This window comes from Dipodomys merriami, unplaced genomic scaffold, assembly GCF_024711535.1.
Source record: "Dipodomys merriami isolate MVZ:Mamm:240054 unplaced genomic scaffold, mDipMer1.0.p SCAF_22, whole genome shotgun sequence".
Taxonomy (NCBI): Eukaryota; Metazoa; Chordata; class Mammalia; order Rodentia; family Heteromyidae; genus Dipodomys; species Dipodomys merriami.
Window position 1 is genome coordinate 9,377,878 of NW_027203604.1, and position 14,760 is coordinate 9,392,637.

General features: G+C 41.7%; 1 protein-coding gene across 2 annotated transcripts in view; it reads left to right on the plus strand.

Annotated features, from left to right (window-relative positions):
- Fam120a (family with sequence similarity 120 member A) overlaps positions 1–14,416 on the plus strand; it is a 111,959-nt gene extending 97,543 nt beyond the window's left edge. Inside the window, exons 16-18 of one of the 2 annotated variants that reach the window (XM_070033309.1) lie at positions 1,976–2,117; positions 3,290–3,386; positions 12,537–14,416. In XM_070033309.1, the coding sequence (XP_069889410.1) occupies positions 1,976–2,117; positions 3,290–3,386; positions 12,537–12,845 (548 nt within the window). In that variant the 3' untranslated portion in view covers positions 12,846–14,416. Of the gene's footprint in view, positions 1–1,975; positions 2,118–3,289; positions 3,387–12,314; positions 12,511–12,536 lie in introns of those variants that run through there. The other variant, XM_070033310.1, reaches the window with a different exon arrangement.
- The last annotated feature ends 344 nt before the right edge of the window (positions 14,417–14,760 follow it).

The following is a 14,760-nucleotide window of genomic DNA, read 5'->3' on the forward strand; positions in this document are numbered from 1 at the left end:
CTCTCTTTTCAGGGTAGGCCACTGTGTGTTCTCCTAGAACAAACCCATCTCATGTTTGGGTCACTTGATCAGCACTTCATGCTCACAGGCTGAGCTGCTGGCTTATCAATTGCATTGCGGGTCTGTTCTAACACATTTAGAGTAATGGCTTAGCCTATCTGTAGCCACAGAAGGCCCATCTGCAGCCTCTAGGACTTTTCCGCCCTGGGACTGGTCCTGTAGCACAGCCTTGATTTTCTTTTTCTTTTTTTTTTTTTTGTCGATTGTGGGGCTTGAGCTCTGGGCCTGGGCACTGTCCCTCAGCTCCTCAGCTCAAGGCAAGTGCTCTACCACTTGAGCCACAGAGCCACTTCTGGTTTACTGAGTGGTTTATTGGATATAAGAGTCTTACAGACTTTTCTGCCCAGGCTGGCTTTGAACCTCGATCCTCAGATCTCAGGCTTCTGAGTAGCTAGGATTATGGGCATGAGCCACCGGCACCAGACTAGCCCTCATTTTTTTGATGTGCTTCAGCTCCTTGTCATGCCAGGGTGCTACTACTGTTCTGTAGTTGGGGATTAGCAGAGAGAGGGGAGGGTACAAGGAACTTGCTTCCCAACTTTACTACTATGGTGTTTGAATCTCCCACCTGTGCTGTCCTGAGTGGCTACCACTAGCCACATGTACATGAAATAACTTCCATCATGGCCAGTAGTATATACATGGAAAAAATTAAAGTAGCTTGTTAGGGTTTTTTGTTGTTGTTGTTTGGTTGGCTTTTTTGGTCAGTCATAGGACTTGAACTCAGGGCCCAGGCATTGTCCCTGAGCTTTTTTGCTCAAGGCTAGTGTTCTGCCACTTGAGACACTTCCAGTTATCTAGAGGTTAATTGAAGATAAGAGTCTTACAGATGGTCCTCTCTGAGCTAGCTTTAGACTGTGATACTCTGATCTTAGCCTCCTGAGTAAACAGGATTATAGTCCTGAGCCACCAGCACCCAGCTCAACTTGTTAGTTTTTTATCTTCATCATATGTTAGATGATATTATTGGGCAAAGTAAGATATGCTATTAAAACATTTTTCCTCTTTCTTTGTACTTGTTCACGTGACGGTTAGAAAACATAAGGCCCATTCTAGATTCTTGGTGGCCAGTTCTGACATAGTTGCTTTAGAATTGTGTAGAGCTCATGATAATGTATTTCCCTGCCAGAGCACAAGATGCTAGAGGCTCTGTTTTGCTATTGGTTAATGATTTAAGAATTTTCTTAGATCAGAAAATTTTAGAATATGCAAACAATTATCAGAAATTAGTAGAGATTGGTGAATACAATTTAGATTCTGTTTAAAGAAATCCTAATTAAACAAAGTAAGAGTTATTGAGCCGAACATGGTGGTTCATGCCTGCAATCCAGCACCGAGGAGGCAGAAGCAGGAAGTTTAAGGCCAGTCTGGGGTACACAGTGAGACCTTGTCTCAAATAAAACATGGGCTATTAATACAGATCAGTCATAGATGTTTTGCCTGGCATCCAAAAGACCTTGAGTTTAATTGAGAAAGAGAGGGAAAAGATGATCCAAGCAACTATATTAGTTTCTATAATGCTTTATTGATTATGGAAACCAATACTGAAAAGTTTTTTGCCTATTTGCCTTTCAAGCTATGTTGTAAAGATTTTGTTTCCTCAGCCTGGCACTGGTGGCCCATGCCTGCAATCCTAGCTACTCAGGAAGCTGAGATCTGAGAATCACAGTTAAAGGCCAGCCTGTGCAGGAAAGTCCATGAGACCAGACCCTATCTCCACTTAACCACCAGAAAACAGGAAGTAGTTCTGTGGCTTAAAGTGGTAGAGCACTAGCCTTGAGCAAAAAAATGTTCAGGGACAGCACATAGGCCCTGAGTTCAGGCCATACTGCCTACCATTTAAAAAAAAAAAAGTTGTTTTCTCATGTATTGCTTTCTTTTGTCTTTGTGTGTGTGTGTGTGTGTGTGTGTGCAGGAGTACAACCTATACCTTCTCAGGGAGGGAAACTAGAAATAGCTGGCACTGTGGTTGGCCACTGGGCTGGGAGCAGGCGGGGCCGTGGAGGCCGGGGGCCCTTTCCACTGCAAGTAGTCTCCGTGGGAGGACCAGCAAGAGGGTAAGCTCCAGACTGGAAAAATGAATCTAACATAAATGCTAAAAAGATCTTGGATTTGCTTTTATATCATTAGGTGCAGTCTTCTTTCATCATTCTTAATAGTTGCACAGAGTCTTATTTTTATATAACATTATATAATCAACTATTATTAAATATGTGTTCAATATACGAGTTCTCTTTTAAAAGTTGTTTTAAAGTATTTTTCAAATCAAATAGTTTCAACTGAATGCTATTGGCTCACGCCTATGATCCTAGCTATTCAGGAGGCTGAGACTTGAAGGATCCCTGTTCAAAGCCAACACTGGTACAAAAGTCCGTGAAACTTCTGTCTCTAACCAAAAATAAATGCTGGACTGCAAGTGGTGGCTCAATTTATTGAGTCTCAGGCATGAGCAAGAAAGCTTAGTGATAGTTCCAAATCCTAGTACCAGCACACACACAAAAAAATGTGGGCCAGATGCTGGTGGCTCACACCTGTAATTCTAGCTACTAAGGATGCTGGTCTCTGAGGATCGCCATTCAAAGCCAGCCCAGGCAGAGAATCATGAGACTTCATCTCCAGTTAATCACTGAAAAAGCTGGAAATGGTGTTGTGGCTCAAATGGTGGTAGAGCACTAGCCTTTTGAGCCAAAGGAGCCCAGGGACAGTGCCCAGGCCCACATTTCAAGCCCCAGGACTAGCTAGCTAGCTAGTAATAAATAAATAAATTAATTTATTTTATTTTATTTTATTTTATTTTTTTTTGTCGGTCGTGGGGCTTGAACTCTGGGCCTGGGCGCTGTCCCTCAGCTCTTCAGCTCAAGGCGAGCGCTCTACCACTTGAGCTACAGCACCACTTCCGGTTTTCTGGTGGTTTATTGGAGATAGGAGTCTCATGGTCTTTCTTGCCCGGGCTGGCTTTGAACCGCGATCCTCAGATCTCAGCCTCCTGAGTAGCTAGGATTACAGGCGTGAGCCACCAGCGCCCAGCATAATTAATTAATTTTAAAAAATGGGCTTGAAGCAGAAAAATATTGATTCCTTTGAATAAATTTTTAGTATGACCATAAATAAACTCAGTGCCTCATACAGCAGACTAGTCCCCATAGTATCTATTTGATAATGTTTTTAAACTGTGGTCTTTGAGAGATTCATGTCTATTTGCTCTTTTTTTTTTCCCTTATTGATCTAGACGTCCAAGGGGAGTTATTTCTACCCCAGTGATTAGAACATTTGGAAGAGGTGGAAGGTACTATGGCAGAGGCTATAAAAGCCAGGGAACGATTCAGGTAATGTCCCCACAAGTGTCACAGTGTTGCTCTGTCATTCCTTATCTGTGTCTCCTTTCTGAACTAGACTGAAGGGCGATGATTGTGTTCTGTAACTGTCAGGCCTTGTAACACCGTATACTGGTCCAAGACTCAACAGATGTAAATTCCTTTAAGCCCTAGTCATTGTCATCATTTGGAAGCCTTTCTGGTTTCTTTGCTGGTAAGACACAAAGGCCTAGGTTTCTGGACATTCCTCACCCAGGGTAGCTGCTTCCTGGTATTTTCCAGAAGTGACATTTCAACACCACAGACTAGGACCCAGTGGGTAATTAATTTCTATCAGATTTATGTCAGCTACTGGATCTTTTTGTTTGTTTATACATAAAAATGCAAACACTACATTCAGAGTTGTTTTATTTTGAAATAAGATCCTCTTGTATTCTTATTGTTTCTAGGATTTTATTTCACCTCTTTTGTCTTATAGTCATGTGTTCATTCTTCTGGATGAGCCCATTTGTGGACTTTCTTTATGGAAGTATACACTAAGAAGAAGCTCATACACTTAAACGTGTGAGTCACATAAGTATACTGTCCTCCCTCCCCAGTAAAATACTTCATCTCTTTGTGTTGAGTCTTCTAGTTCCATCAAAAGACAGGAATTTTATTCACCCTGTATTATAACATCTAATTTTCTATCCTGAGAATCTTAAGAATCTCAGGCTTAGCCAGGTGCCAGTGGTTAATGCCTGTAATCCTAGCTATTCAGAGGGCTGAAAGTGTAAGAATTGAGTTTCAAGGCCAGCCCAGGCAGAAAATTCCATGAAATTTGTATTTTCATTTAGTTACCAAAAAGCTAGTCGTGGAGCTGTGGCTGAAGTTGTAGCTAACCTTGAGTACAAAAACTCAAGTACAGTGCCCCAAGTTCAAGCCCCAGACCTGTCAAAAAAGAAAAATAAAACTCCAGTTTTGTTAGACTTAGAATATCCCACAATGAGACAGAATTCTTGATTGCACCATCATTCACTGAGAACAGTTGAAGGAAAATGTTTGCATTTGCTCTCCCTTCATTTGTTTACAATAGTTGTATTCTTATCAATCTGGACAGTGCACCCAGTCCCCTTTATCTCCCCTCCTGCATCCCCCCCCCCCCCCCCCGGCTTATATGTCCACTTTGGTCTCTGAAGGACTTTGGGAACAGCATTCTATGTGAAACATTTTCCTAATCAGGAAACATACTCATTCATTTTTTTCTTACCTATTTTATGTTCCTTTACTTTTTTTTGTTCATAAAACTTTGCTATCAGGCCGGGCGCTGGTGGCTCACGCCTGTAATCCTAGCTACTCCGGAGGCTGAGATCTGAGGATCGCGGTTCAAAGCCAGCCCGGGCAGGAGAGACCGTGAGACTCCTATCTCCAATAAACCACCAGAAAACCGGAAGTGGCGCTGTAGCTCAAGTGGTAGAGCGCTCGCCTTGAGCTGAAGAGCTGAAGGACAGCACCCAGGCCCAGAGTTCAAGCCCCACGACCGACAGAAAAAAAAAAAAACAAAACTTTGCTATCAAAGACATTGCTAATGTCTTTCTCTTCATAGTCATTTGCAGATTGGCTTAAGTGCCCCAGTTGATTGTAGCTTTTCTGTGCTTTTTCTTAAAAGTTTAATGCTTTGTCTTGCATTCCTGGTGTTGGTTGTTCTTGATCCTCCTCCTCAGTGTAGGATATTCTCATATGTGCACTCAGTTCTCTTTGAGAAAGATGTCTTATATTAGAGGTGTTTGGGTTCTATTCTTTTTCTGTGCTGTTTTCACCCTCAGTGGCTGTTGCCCTCACTCTAGTTTTTCTTTGCCTACATTCAGTGTTTGGTAGACTCTTCGTTTTGCTGTACAACTCACATACTTAAAATTCTCCTGTTTATACAGTCAGTGATTTGATTTTCCTTTTATTTTTTATTTTTTTTCTGGCCTTAGAGTTTGAACTCAGGGCCTGGGCGCTCTCTCTGAGCTTTGTGCTCTAGCTCTCTACCATTTGAGCCACATCACTTCTGGCTTTGAACTGTGACCTTCAGATCTCAGATTCCTGAGTAGCTAAGATTACAGACGTGAGCCACCGGCATCCAACTTAATTTTTAATTTTTTATTGTTATTATATACAGAGCAGTTACAGTTGTGTAAGTCAAGTAAAGAGTACATTTCTTTTTGGACAATGTCACCCCTTTCCCTCACTCTTGCCCAATTTTTCCATCCTGTACCTCCCACAAGTCATATAGTTTTTATTCAACATGTTTGTTTGTTTGTTTGCTTCTCTCAGTTGTGGAGCCTGAACTCTGGGCCTGGGCTCTGACCCTCCCTCAGCTCTTCAGCTCAAGGCTAGAGGTCTACCACTTGAGCCACAGCGCCACTTCCGGCTTTTTCTGCTTATGTGGTGCTGAGGAATCAAACCCAGGGCCTCATTCATGCAAAGCAAGCACTACCATTGAACCACCTTCCCAGCCCATGTTTGGTTTTCTTAAATATTAATTTTTAGAATAGTTTTCAGGACCAAGAGGAAGATATGGGGACACATATACACATGTCTTACTTCTCTTTCTCTCTCCCTCCTTCACACCAAATCTCCCTATTATATCTCCCATCAAAGAGAAAAATTTGTTACAGTTGATGAACTTATGTAACAGAATTATCCAAAGTCCATGGTTTGTGTTAGACTTTGTTCTTGTTATTGTGTATTCTGCAGGTTTGGACAAATATATACTGACATGTGTCTCTCCCTTTGTAGTATCATTCAGAGTAGGGCATTGCCCTAAATCTTTGTCTTCTGCCTATTCATCCTTTTCTCTCTTGGCAGACACTTGATCAACCTCTTTCCAAACCTTTGTCTTTTCCAGAATGTCACATAGCTGGAATCACATAGGATATTGTTTTTTTCAGATCAGGATCTTACACTTTGCAATGTGCATTTTAAGTTCCTCCACTTCTTTTTGCAGATGGATAGCTCATTTCCTTGTAGCTATATAATACTCCTTTGTTTAGACATATCAATTTGTTCTGTTATCATTCTGAAGGATATCTTGATAGTTAGTTTGGACAATTGAAAAAAGTTATATTGTTTTTCAGTGGCTGAATGCTTGTTAGCATATATGCAAGACCCTGAGTTTGATTCTTAGCACCACAGATGAAAACCAGAAAAACATGTGTGTAGTCCGTCCTTCCCTCCCTCCTTCCCTCCCTCCCTCTCTCTGTCTCTCTCTCTCTCTCTGTCTCTGTCTCTGTCTCTCTCTCTCTCTCTCGCTCTCTCTCTCGCTCTCGCTCTCTCTGTCTCTCTCTGTCTCTGTCTCTGTCTCTGTCTGTCTGTCTGCTAGTCTGGAGGTTTGAACTCAGGGCCTGGGCACTGTCTGACCTTTTTTGGCTTAAAACTAGCACTCTGCCACTCGAACTGAAGGATATCTTGATAGTTAGTTTGGACAATTGAAAAAAGTTATGTTGTTTTTCAGTGGTTGAATGCTTGTTAGCATACATGCAAGACCCTGGGTTTGATTCTTAGCACCACAGATGAAAACCAGAAAAAAAATATGTGTGTTGGGCTGGGAAGGTGGCTCAGTGGTAGAGTGCTTGCCTTGCATGCATGAAGCCCTGGGTTGGATTCCTCAGCACCACATAAGCAAAAAGAAAAAAGCCAGAAGTGGCGCTGTGGCTCAAGTGTTAGAGCGCTAGCCTTGAGCTGAAGAGCTGAGGGACAGCGCCCAGGCCCAGAGTTCAGGCCCCATGACCAGACCCCTAAAAAAAAAATGTGTATAATTCCTTACTTCCATCTTCTTCCCTCCCTCCCTCCCTCCCTCCTTCTCTCCCTCCCTCTCCCTCCTTCTCTCCACCTCCCTCCCTCTCTTTCTTGCTTTCTTGCTTTTTTTCTTGTCCTGAGGTTTGAACTCAGGGCCTGGGCACTGTCTGACCTTCTTTGGCTTAAGACTAGCACTCTGCCACTTGAACTACAGGTTCATCCACTTCTGGCTTTTTTGGTGGTTAGTTGGGGTAAGAGTCTGACAGACTTTTTTGCCTGGATGGCTTTGAACTGTAATCCCCAGATCTCAGCCTCAGATCTCAGGATTACAGGCATGAGCCACCAGTGCCTGGCTTGTGTGCGAATTTTTGTGCTAATACAAGTTTTCAACTATATTGGGTGTAAATCCTATGGAACACGATTGTTGCGTTTTTTACTCCCAGTTTCAGGGCTTGAACTCAAGGCCTGGGTGCTGTTCCTGAGCCTCTTTGTACTCAAGGCTACTACTTGAGCCACAGTACTACTTCCAGTTTTTGAGTGGTTAATTGGAGATAAGAGTCTCACGAGGACTTTGCTACCTGGACTGGCTTTGAATCTCGATCTTCAGATCTCAGCCTCCTGAGTAGGATTACAGGTATGAGCCACTGAGGCCTGGCTTAAGATTGCTGCATTTTGAGCTGGGAAGGTGGCTCAGTGGTAGCGTGCTTGTCTTGCATGCATGAAGCCCTGGGTTTGGTTCCTCAGCACCACATAAGCAGAAAAAGCTGGAAGTGGCGAGGTGATAGAGTACTAGCCTTGAGCTGAAGAGCTGAAGGACAGAGCCCAGGCCCAGAGTTCAGGCCCTACGACTGGCAAAAAAAAAAAAAAGATTGGTGCATTTTATGGCAATAATATGTTTAGTTTGTAGGAAACCACCAAACTGTCTTTCATAGTGACTATACAATTTGCATTCCCACCATCTGTAAGTGAGGCTTCCTATTGTTCCACATCCTTACCAGCATTTAATGGTATCAGCATCCTGAATTTTGGCCACATATTTGTGGATAATGGTATTGTGTTTTAATTTGTTCTTGTCTGATGACATATGGTAGTAGAATATCTTTTCATATGCTCACATAATTGCCATTTCTGTATCTTCTTTGGTTAGGTATCTGTTAGGTCTTTGTTGTTTTCCATTCATTTTTTTTTTAATAATTTAGTAGTGTTTAGTCTATTCTCAAGGTCTAGCAATTGGCAGTACTAATTCCAGAATATTCTTATCCCATAAAGAAACACTTTACCCACTGGCACTCATTCTCCGATCCTTCCTTCCCTCCCCAGCAACTGGTACAGTTGATGTATGTTATGCCTCTGGATTTGCCTGTTCCAAGGTTTGGTATAAATGTACTAGTACCACTGGCAGCATTTTGCTCCTCTTCATTACTGAATTATGTTCCAGGGAACATACATCCCACATTTATTAATATGCTGATGGACACATGTTGTTTCCATTTCTTGGCTACTTCAAATACAATAGCTATGATTATTCAGCTACAGATTTGGGGGGGCATTTCTTTTTAGTTCTCTAGGCATACAGCTAGGAATAGAATTGCTTAATTGTATGGTTATTCTGTGGAACTGTTTGGAGACTGTCAAATTGTCTTCCATCATGTCTGTGCTATTTGACATTACCAGGTGCTTATAAGGGTTCCACTATCTTCATGTCCTTGTCAACACTTAAAAGTTTCCATCTTAGCTGGTGCTGGTGGCTTATGGCTGTAATCCTAGCTACGCAAGAGGCAGAGATATCTCTAGTTAACCACCAAAATGTGAGATACAGAGCTGTGGCTTAAGTGGTAGAGTGCTAGCTTTAAGCAACAAAGCACGAGTTTCCATCTTCTTAATTCTAGCCATCCTAGTATGAATGACCTGGTCTCTTATAGTGAGTTTGATTTGTATTCCCTATGTTCATTTTCTTCTAATTTTTAAAATCTGTGATTTTCTCCTTCAGGTATTATGGTATTTACTGGTTATTGTTTTTTTTTTTTTTTTTTTTCTAATTTAGGCCTCATTTTTGGCTTTTCTTTTGAATTCTTAAAATTTTTCTTTCCATCTCATTTACAGGGGCTCTTTTACTTTATTATCTTCACCACTCCCAGTGAACTCAGGGCCTTGCATTTTGGATTTATGCATTTCTGTTTTGTAGCATACCACTTGAGAATTCTTTTTTTTTGGTGGTGTGGGAGGGAAAGTATACTTTGATTTGAACTCAGGCCTTTGCGCTTGGTGGGCAGGAGTGCTACCACTTGAGCCATATCCCTCAGCCCTAGTGTCATTTCAGTCACTGGTTTTGATCAGAGGAGACATTCTTGGTCTTCTGCCTCCACATCAGGGTTTGAACTCAGAACTTTACACTCATCTGGCACTCTACCATTTGAGCCACTCCTTCAGTTCAGCTTTTTGCTAGTTGTTTTGAAATAAAATCTTTTAAACTTTTCTGTTCAGCTGGCTTCAAACCTCAATCCTTCAGATTTCAGTCTCCTGAGTACTAGGATTACAAGTGTGAGCCACCAGTTCCTAGCTCTTGGTGTTTCTACCCCCTAATGTTAGGGATTTAACTCATTTCATTGTTTCTCACTGTATTAAATCCTTGGCACCATACCAGTGGCGCTACTTCTCTGCTGCTAGAAGCATCTAGACAGATGTTCTTGGGCTGGATCCCCAACTATTTTTGTTGTTGCTTTGTTTGCTTTACCTATTTTTTTTAAATAATGTTCATATTTGTGTTTTATCTCACCTTAACAAGAATCCTCCTATTTAAGTCTCCTGCTTAGGTCAGGTGACTAGTATGTGCCACTGTCCTCAGCCTTTTCTTATTGATTGAGATGAGGTCTTGAAGACTGCACAGTTTCACTTCAAACTACAGTCTTCTTCATCTTTGCTTTCCAAGTAGCTAGGCTTACAAGCCTCAGCCACCCCTAAGCCATTTTTAAATTTTTGAGGCAAATCCTTACTAACTTACTTTGGCTAGACTTTGAATTTGTGGGGTTTTTGTGTGTGTGTGTGTGTGTGTGTGTGTGTGTGTGTGTGTGTGTGTGTGTGTGTGTGTGTGTGTGTGTGTGTGTGTGTGTGTGTGTGTGTGTGTGTGTGTGTGTGTGTGTGTGTGTGTGTGTGTGTGTGTGTGTGTGTGTGTGTGTGTGTGTGTGGTGGTGGTAGTGTTATTGGTAGTGATAGTAGCTGGAAGTGCGTGAACCACAACTCTGGCCTAGACCTCCTGATTAGTTGGAGATAGTGTCTTGAAGACTTTTGTGTTTTTGAATTGTGGTCCTCTATCTAGCTTTTAGCCTTCTGAGTAGCTAGTAGTATAAACAGTGCTCTGCTGGATTCAGATTTGTGATCTTCCTGCCAGACCTTGGATCACAGGTGTGTACTAATATACCTAGCTACTTTTGGTCTTTTCTTATGGGCACATTTTACTGAGGTGCCTTGAGGCCTCTGGGGTGTGAATCTATCCACTTGTAAATCTTCCACGGTCCTTTCTCTTGCACACTAGTGAGACTAGTTGTTCACACCTTGAGAATAATTGATATGGGCCCCGAGACTCATGTGCATCTCTTATTAAGGGTATGAAGCCTGCTTACCTAGAAGTTCTAGACTTTTCCTTTCCTTGTCCTTTCATTTCTTCCCACACTTGTCTTTAGTGCAGTGTGGGTCACCCACATACTCAACGAATGACACTGTTTACTATGGTGCTGCATTTACTTGTGGCAGAGGAGCAAGGGAAACAGGTTGTAGACAAACAGTAGGGGAGAACCTGCTATCTTCAGTACCCTCCATCCTCTGTGTGTACCTTACCCTGCAACCCATGGTGCAGTTGCCCTTGACTGCTCCCAAGTCCCTATAGCAGGTGGTGCCCAGGAGGTGGTCTGTGCTAAGTGTTGGTTTAGTCCTGCAGATAGACTGTCTAATTGGGAGAAGCCTGAGCTTTGAAGAGATACACTTCAAATCCTCAGTATTCATTTTCTTTTCCTTCTTGCTACTGCTGTACTGTTATAGTTTGCATCAGATTGGGAATTTAGCTTATTGGTGGAGCACTCATCTAGTATGCACAAGGCCTTGGATTTGATCCCCAGTACCATAAAATGAAAGAAAGCACATTATTGTTTCAAGGTTCCAAAGGAGAATTAAGAGGAGTTGAGGTTTGCTTTTTTTTTTGGGGGGGGGGTCTGGTCGTGGGGACTGAACTCTGGGCCTGGGTGCTGTCCCTCAGCTCTTCAGCTCAAGGCTAGCCCTCTACCACTTGAGCCACAGCGCCACTTCCGGCTTTTTTCTTTTTTGCTTATGTAGTGCTGAGGAATCGAACCCAGGGCCTCAGGCATGCAAGGCAAGCGCTCTACCACTGAGCCACCTTCCCAGCCCCTGCTTTTTTTTTTTTTTTTAAATGAGGTTCACAGGGTATACTCTTTCTCCCTGTTCTTAGTGGAGAGAGTGGACTTTGATTTTTCATTTATTTTATTTTATTTTTTTTCAGCAAGACAAACCCTAGCTAGGGCTTTCAGGAAAGGAGGACAGACAGGAAGATGCTGGAGGTCCTTGTCATCCTGTGCTGAGGGAGGGCATGGGCCAAGGAGCTAGAAGATCCTGTTCTTCTCTAGACCATGACCTTCCTTTGGCTAGGCCAACCATGTTCAGCCCTAGTCATTGATCCCAAGAGACATTTACAGATTTTGATTTTTATAACTTGATAACTGGTGCTATGGCTTCTAATGGGTAGGTGCCAGGGGTGCTGTGGGCCAAAGTGGAGGTACATTGATCTTTGATAGAAGAAGCAATTTATATCTCAGGTGTCTTACTGTCATTTTAGAGAATCTTGTTCCAGAAATGTACTGGATCAGGCTAATTTTTTTTCCAGAGAAAACATGCTGAGGGACAGAGATCCTTCCCAAACCCACATGTGCTGTCTGTGTACACTGGGCTTTCTGAGGTTGCCCAATGGTGCTTGTTGGCCTGATGTAGTAGCTCATGTAATTTGGCCACTCCTCTCCAGGCATCTGTGGGTGATCTGTTCATTTTGGAGGGTACATGGGAGAGCCTTAACTTTAGAGCAGATTTGCCAAAGTGTATTTGTTAGGTTAAAAAATTAAGTCCTGTATGTGGCATTAGATAGAACTCCTGAAATGGGATTTCCCTCATTTTTAGGACATTAACAGCAGAGAAGTTGAGGGAAGGGAACACAGAAGGAACTGACTGGGACAGAAGTTTCACCAACAGAAGGCCACTCGAGGGAAAGACAGTCAGAGGGACCCAGCCATGCACTTTCTGCTTTTGAGCCTGCAGCCCAGTCATAGGGCCAGTCCGGTATCCTCCCTCCCCACCTCTTTATCCAAGGCTGCCTTATTGGTTGTCCTTCCTTTTAAACAGGGCAGACCTCCTTATGCTGCTTCAGCAGAAGAAGTGGCCAAAGAACTGAAGTCAAAATCCGGGGAATCCAAGTCCTCTGCTGTGTCATCAGATGGATCCCTGGCTGAAAATGGAGTGATGGCCGAAGAGAAGCTTGTGCCCCAGCTGAATGGGAGTGCAGGAGACACCAGGGCCCCCCACCCCGAAAGTGCCTTGAACAATGACTCTAAAACGTGCAATACAAATCCTCATTTAAATGCACTAAGTACAGACAGCGCCTGCCGCAGGGAGGCTGCTCTGGAGGCAGCTGTCTTAAATAAAGAAGAGTAAACTTATTTTTTATAGAGGGTGAAGGATGCTGGAAGGGTAAGGATTTAGAAATATCTGGAGAGAAAGAGAGCCTGCAGTTATGTACATTTTGTCCTTTCCGTAAGAGAAAAATGAGGACTTTGGAAATTCAGATCCCTCTTTGATATCAGAGATTTAAACAACACATTTTTAGTTTTAACCAGTTGTAGTCAAAATGCTACAATAAAACAAAAAGAAAGAAAATGAAGAGCATTTGACTCCCGCACTTAAAATGAAGTACACATAAAGTTTAAACTGGTTATGACAAAAGCCTATAGTTGTGTTTCTTGAACTATAAAGAAAAACAAATTTTGGCAGTCTTTAAGTATATATAGCTTAAAATATAATTTCTAGCATTTGGCACCATATGTATGCCATTATATTTGATTTTGCATTACTGTTTCACAATGAAGCTTTGTTTAAGGCTTTGATTTTTATGATTATGAAAGAAATAAGGCACAACCACAGTTTTTCTTTCTTACTTAAATTTCATCACTGTTGATGTGGTTCTTTTGTGTTTAAAAAAGTGCAACTATCGAAACTAAAAAATTATAGAGTAATATTGCCGTTCTGCTGATTTTAAATATACAGTACATCATACATACTTTACAAGCAAGTTCAATGGAGATAAAGTTGAAATCATAGAAGATGCAAATGACCTTTCAAAATCAACACAATATGTTCTGAAACTTTTTGTGACTAATACCATGCATCTGTGATCAATGAACTATGTGGTTTTGAATCGGATGTAGACCATTAGTACTACTACTTGAGCTAAACTTCTGCATGGTTCATAATTTTTAAAGTGTGTAGTTAATATTATGCATGTTATTGTCCTTTCTTCCATTCTTACCAGTACGTGCCCATTTGCAAAACAAAAATGCTAATAATCAGTAATAGTCCTATAAAAATGTTAACTCTGTTTAGTCATTGACTGATCTTGCTCTAACCTTAAAATTTTGTGATTATTGACCTCTGTTGCATTTATTCCAACCCTCCCCACCCTGAAAAAATTATCTAGCCGTTTCAAATATCGACATTACCCTGGTGTATTCACTGCTGTATGCATTATTGTTCTTTGTTGCTGTTTTATGCCTTCATATTAGCAAATATGAAATTCTGTGAAGAAAAAACCCTTTGATCTTAAAAAAAAACACCCCCCCCTTCTGTAGCAGGAAATAAATTGCTTGTTCTTGAGAACTTTCCCATCAAGAATTTAGTAGAAGCAGGTATACTTCTATCATTTTGATGTTTTTGTTAATGTTTCCAAACAACGTACTTTGAAATCCGAATCACTTCTTATCGTTTTCATATACTTCTGATGCTCTTCATCACATTAGTGATCAGAAATGAGGTGTAATTCCCCCACCCCTGCCCGCAAGAGCTAAGTAGGATCTTACTGTAAGTTGAAGGGAGTTCTGCCCTAACTCATGGATTGTGAAGAATGAACTGCTGTTGGGTCTGATTGACTGTTGATGGATTGTGGTGTGGCGTATCTGGAGGCTATTGAATGCAACTTACAATGCTTAATAAAAATCTTTATTCTTTTAGTATAAACTACTGTGTGGCTTTTAAATTCATTTATAAAAGCAGAAACCTAGGGAATTTTAATTATAATTGAGATAGCTCCAGAAGGGCTTGATCAGAGTTTAGAAGCAGTATGCCTTTTCAGCGTAATTCCACTCTTCTAGCTCTAGGGGAACAGTCATGTGTAGTGAATATGAACATCTTGTTCATATTCCTCAGGTTCCAAGTTTGGGCTCCATAGTTAGATTTCATGCAGCCAGAAAAGAAATGCTCTAATAAGTTCCAGGCTGTGCGTCCCCGGGAACATGTAAACTCGATCTTGGTTAAGTCGTGTTTTTAACACTCGGGAGTTAATATGCGTGGACTGTGT